The sequence below is a fragment of a genome, unplaced genomic scaffold (assembly GCF_019419815.1).
Source record: "Pyrus x bretschneideri cultivar Hongxiangsu unplaced genomic scaffold, Pyrus_bretschneideri_v1 Contig4, whole genome shotgun sequence".
Taxonomy (NCBI): Eukaryota; Viridiplantae; Streptophyta; class Magnoliopsida; order Rosales; family Rosaceae; genus Pyrus; species Pyrus x bretschneideri.
Genome location: NW_025999723.1, coordinates 13408955 through 13413687, shown reverse-complemented (window position 1 = coordinate 13413687; position 4733 = coordinate 13408955). Strand labels below are relative to the sequence as shown.

The 4733-nt window shown below is 35.0% G+C and overlaps 1 protein-coding gene across 1 annotated transcript; it reads right to left on the bottom strand.

Annotated features, from left to right (window-relative positions):
- Positions 1 to 2984: 2984 nt before the first annotated feature.
- LOC103931096 (desiccation protectant protein Lea14 homolog) lies at positions 2985 to 4468 on the bottom strand. Its single transcript, XM_009340509.3, has 2 exons — positions 4160 to 4468; positions 2985 to 3379 (listed from the first exon to the last, which is right to left on the bottom strand). Exons 1-2 carry the CDS (start codon positions 4369 to 4371, stop codon positions 3139 to 3141), a joined length of 453 nt encoding a protein of 150 aa, XP_009338784.1. The 5' UTR covers positions 4372 to 4468; the 3' UTR covers positions 2985 to 3138.
- Between the last annotated feature and the right edge of the window lie 265 nt (positions 4469 to 4733).

Sequence of the window (4733 nt, the reverse complement as noted above, 5' to 3'; positions counted from 1 at the left end):
TTTTGCTGCATCAATTAAATACAAACTATATTTGTTCTCGAAAGTGTAACTGGAGCACGTTACATACAATGCTACGACCCAGCAAACTTCAGTGCATATTGACATACAAACATTGATCCCTTTGGTTAATTGAATTGTCCCTTAAAACTATCATTTAATCTCAATTTACCTCTTCAAACTAGTTTTGTCTATTTTGCCCCTAAATTTACCATTTTCAACTCTTTTGGTCTCACTTCACTCATTCCATTAAAAAACATTGAATTCATGGGTATTTTAGACATTTCATTTCTTACACACCTCTTTGTCTTGCCTTCATTCTACCCTTGAGTTTAATCCACTGATCTTCTTGGCGAAGCAAATTAGGGTTCATAAAAGAAGATAAGGAATTTAGGCACTTGACGGCTAATCTTGGTGATGATGGCATCTCTTCATCATCCTGGAGTAGAGCAATCATTTTATTGTAAGTTAAGGTTGAAATTATAATTAATTTATTGCCAATGTGATTTTTTTTGTTGTTATATTATCAATGAATTTGTAGTCACTGTCTGAAGTATGATGTTTTTGCATGTTTGTGTATGTTAGTGTATGATTTTTTCGTCATTTTCTGGAATATGATGTCAGTGTATGTTAGTTTTATATTGGTAGTGTTAATGCTAAAAATTGGTGAAGCTTACAGAGATTGAATGGATCGAGTGTTGACTCTTTGATGGACTTGAGCTTTGCAAACAAAGGATAATTGACAAAGAATGTAAGTGATTCATCCCCACGTTTCTTATGTAAAATTGAGAACAAGGTATACAAGTAGCGCTCGGCTAGAATATTATAGTTTCTCTCTCAATTCGTTCGACCTCTTCTAAGGAGTACTCGTCCACCTTTTATAGGCCATTCTTTGAATCTTTAGCCCCTATGTTTGAACATATCACTTCCCTTGCAATTAAAGCGCTAGATGCATTGACTATACCTGTTAGCTGTCCCTATGTTCTTTGGCCTATATGTGGCAACGAAGGGACACTAGAGCATGCCCACATGTGTCCTTTTGTGGGATGATGCGGCAGAGCGCCTTGCTTGGTCTTGGACTCGGTGGGCCTTGCAAGAAGAAAGGAATGAGGCACTTCTTTGCATAGTTTGTGTTGGGACCTTTTTTTTATCGAGTTGGATTTGGGGCTTGATGGAAGTACTCAGTTCCCTTGGTTCGTTTCCGGCACCGCCTGAAATACTTTGGAGGAATAGCACGTTTTATGAAGCATTCTAGATGAATCAATGACTCCAATTTAGCAGTGATTGAATGATTACAATAATTTGTAACCTGCCTAAATTAAGCATGATGTGGAATCATTAAAATTGATCTTACATAATTTAATAATAACACAAACTAATGGTACACATGTTGTAACATATTTGTTTCATATTGTTTTGAAAGTGATGCGATAGAAACTTTTGAATGTGTTGAAGCTGACATTACATGAGTGCATATATTAAACTTGCATAGTATTTTGAAACTAATGTTGCAAATTTTACTAAGAATTAAACTGGCATTTCTCAATGATTTTTTCACATAAGTGATGTAATATGTAGTTTAACACACATTAATTTCACATCAGTTTACTTAGAATGAAATTGCTTCCAATAAAAAAAATCTTAAACTGATCTTACAAAAAATAAACTAGGAACATAAAATTTGATACTAATCTTACATAAATTGATTTTACATATGAATAGTCTAACATAAACTGTTTCTACATAGTTTTGGTTAAATTATAATAAAAATCAATTTTCACACGCCTACAAAGATTTTTATGAAAGCATCTCACACAATAAAAAGATTTATATAAGTTACAAAATAAAAAGCTTTTGGTGGGGGTTTACATTTTTTTTGAAAAGGAGGAACTGATCCTGCAGAAATAACCGTATAAGATTTTTGCACATGCAAATTTGTAAAATAACAAGTTTTGGGTGGGGGTTTACATTTTTTAAAAGGGAGAAACTTATCATGCAGAAAAAACCAGTGGACTTTTGGTGAAATGAAAGTGTTCGGGTATAAATGAATGAGTTTAGTTTCTTTTGAAATAGCGGGTTTTTTTTTTTTATTTGCAAAACTAATTTTTTTTTTTTTCCAGACTGATATTGTGAAAAAATTGTTGTGTTTTGTACAGTGGATCTAAGTTTTTTAAGGACCAGTTGGATTTATAAAAACAAGTTATGAGTTGTGGATTACCATTTTCAAAATGGGAGAACTGATCATGCAGAAATGTCCCTTGAGGAAAACGGTCGACTTTATCGTCGGCAATTTGCAAAAACTTCTTCAGTCAATTTGTAGAAACTTGGTCGGTCAGTTTGGAGAAATGTACAAATCTCAAAAATTTGGTAGTGGATCTAGGTTTCTGAAAGGAGCAGTTGAAGCTCCGAGTGAGGGATTCGAAAAATGTGGAGGATAAAGAAAATGACGTCAGTTTACCGGTTTTGGTAAAGGCGTAATGGCAATTCATTTATTTTATCGATTCTGTGGTTAATGTTGGGCCATTTAGTAACGGACCCGTTAAGGGGTATGTGCTGTAATTTGATAAAGTTTGTTCCTGCTTTTGGACTGGTTTTTGGTTGTTTTTTGCTTTTGGACTGGTTTTAGGTTGTTTTTTAGCTTTTGTCCTCTTTAAAATGTTTGAAAACTGGTGGAATTGTGTGAAATATATATTGTATTTTTATCTATGCACGTATAGCTCCCTAAAAACTAATGAAATATTAAAATTATTAAGAGTAAAAGGTGATTTATTTTTTTATTTTTTTATTATCAAAGTAGAGTGTTGTTGAAGATGCTAAATTAAACACGCTAAAATAAATTTGCAGCACCGTTTACTATCTAATTTAATAAAAATTTAAGATATTTTCGAAAGATGCTCAAACTACAATGTGACAAGAAAATGACACAAACATTTGCATAAAGAAGTAAACTAGAGTGCAATTTGGCAAAAGAAAAATGTGAGTTGTGGTTGTTATAAAGGTTACTTTATTCTCCCTCAATTAGATGAAAACATCACTAGCACCACGCAAATCCTCATCCATTCCATGATGAAAGAACAACAAACGTAAGATAACATAACATAAAATAGTAGCAAAATAATTGAATCCCAAGAGACATGATGATTAGAAGAGGGAGGGAAGCTTGAACTCTCCCTTCTTGTTGAGTGGGATGGTGAAGTTGCCGATGACGGGTAGGTCAATGATGAGGCCTATGTCCAACTCATAGTCGAAGTCCCAGTCTGCACCCAGATCCTTTACCAATGTCAACAATATGCTGTGTGGAACCTTCAGTAGCACCTCCAGCACAGTTACATCACTTGCCTTTATGGATCCAGGGTCCGGTATGGTCCCGGATGCAATCTCCCTGCAAATCCACATGTATACCCAAAATCAAACCACAAATCATGGAAAAAGAAATGCGCAAAACGCGTTTTTAGCCATCTAATTTTCCCAAAGTTTTCACTATTATCCATGTGTTTTCAATTATATCCACAAGTTTTATTTTTTATTTTTTTAATAAAAACGGTGTTCTACATTTGTTTAAACTAAAACTAAATAGAAGTGGTTTGAACTATGACGCAATGGGTTGAAGGTAGTAGTTCTAAACACCAAGTCAACCCACCACTTTTAATTTTATTTTATTTTTATAAAACGACATTGAATGGAGATTAAACTCTTGCTTTGATGCTGGGGAGATCTATAGATCTGGATCAAGTCTTGCCCATAGATAGAGAAAGAGTATGCATGCTAGCGCATTACAGCCTTTTTTTACTCAATCGAACCTAAAACTTCCTACTTACCTCCAACAGACTGCAGTACAAACGACTTTTCAATTGCATCTTTAATTGCATCAAATTTGATTAACCTAGTTTGTAAACTGTTCTGATCCGAGGACATTTGTCCACTTCTGTTGGTTTCTTGCGACGAAATGGTCAAAAGTAAATGCTAGGGCATACTTGACGGATTTAGCGAAGAAATCAACAGGTGCTAAATGTGTGTCCTCGGATCGAAACAATTCGCAAATTACACGGATCAGATTCGACACAGTTAGAAATATATGCACGAAAGCGGAACTTCGTAAAGATTGTTGCAGCCAGAAATCAAGGAATCCAATTGAGCAGTGTTAAAAAGTGAGAAATGGAACCTGTTAACGCTTTTGAGGGTGTATTTGATATCACAGATGGGGATCGAGTGGCTGTAGGGATTGGTCACGGATACCTTGGCAAGGTACTCCACAGAGCTCAAGCTCACCTTCTTGAAATCAACATCTGTGACTTCTGCTTCTGGCTTCTCCATGTTTCCTATCTTTTCTGTCACGAAGTTCTTGGCCTTATCCATGAAACTTTCTTCGGCCATTTTTCAAACGCAAGCCAACAAAATACAAGATTTTTGATCGAATCCAATAGAGACTTCAAAGACTTGCAGGCTTGTTGATCAGGGGAGGATTTTCGGAGATATTTGTAGGGAGGTGGTGCCGTGTATACTGGGTTTGTGACGCGTGTCAAGGAGGTTGGCATGAGAAGTTGAGGACACCTGTCGATATAAGTGTCCGCTCGTTTCTCTTCCATGTTCACAGATCTGGGATCGGATTTTTTACTCTAATATCCATATTATCTCATATTTAAATAGTAGAAGAGTGAGTTAAATTTCATATTAAATTAAAAATGGTATAGTTCAAATTTATTTTAGTAAGAATTAAATTTAAGACATTTAACTTA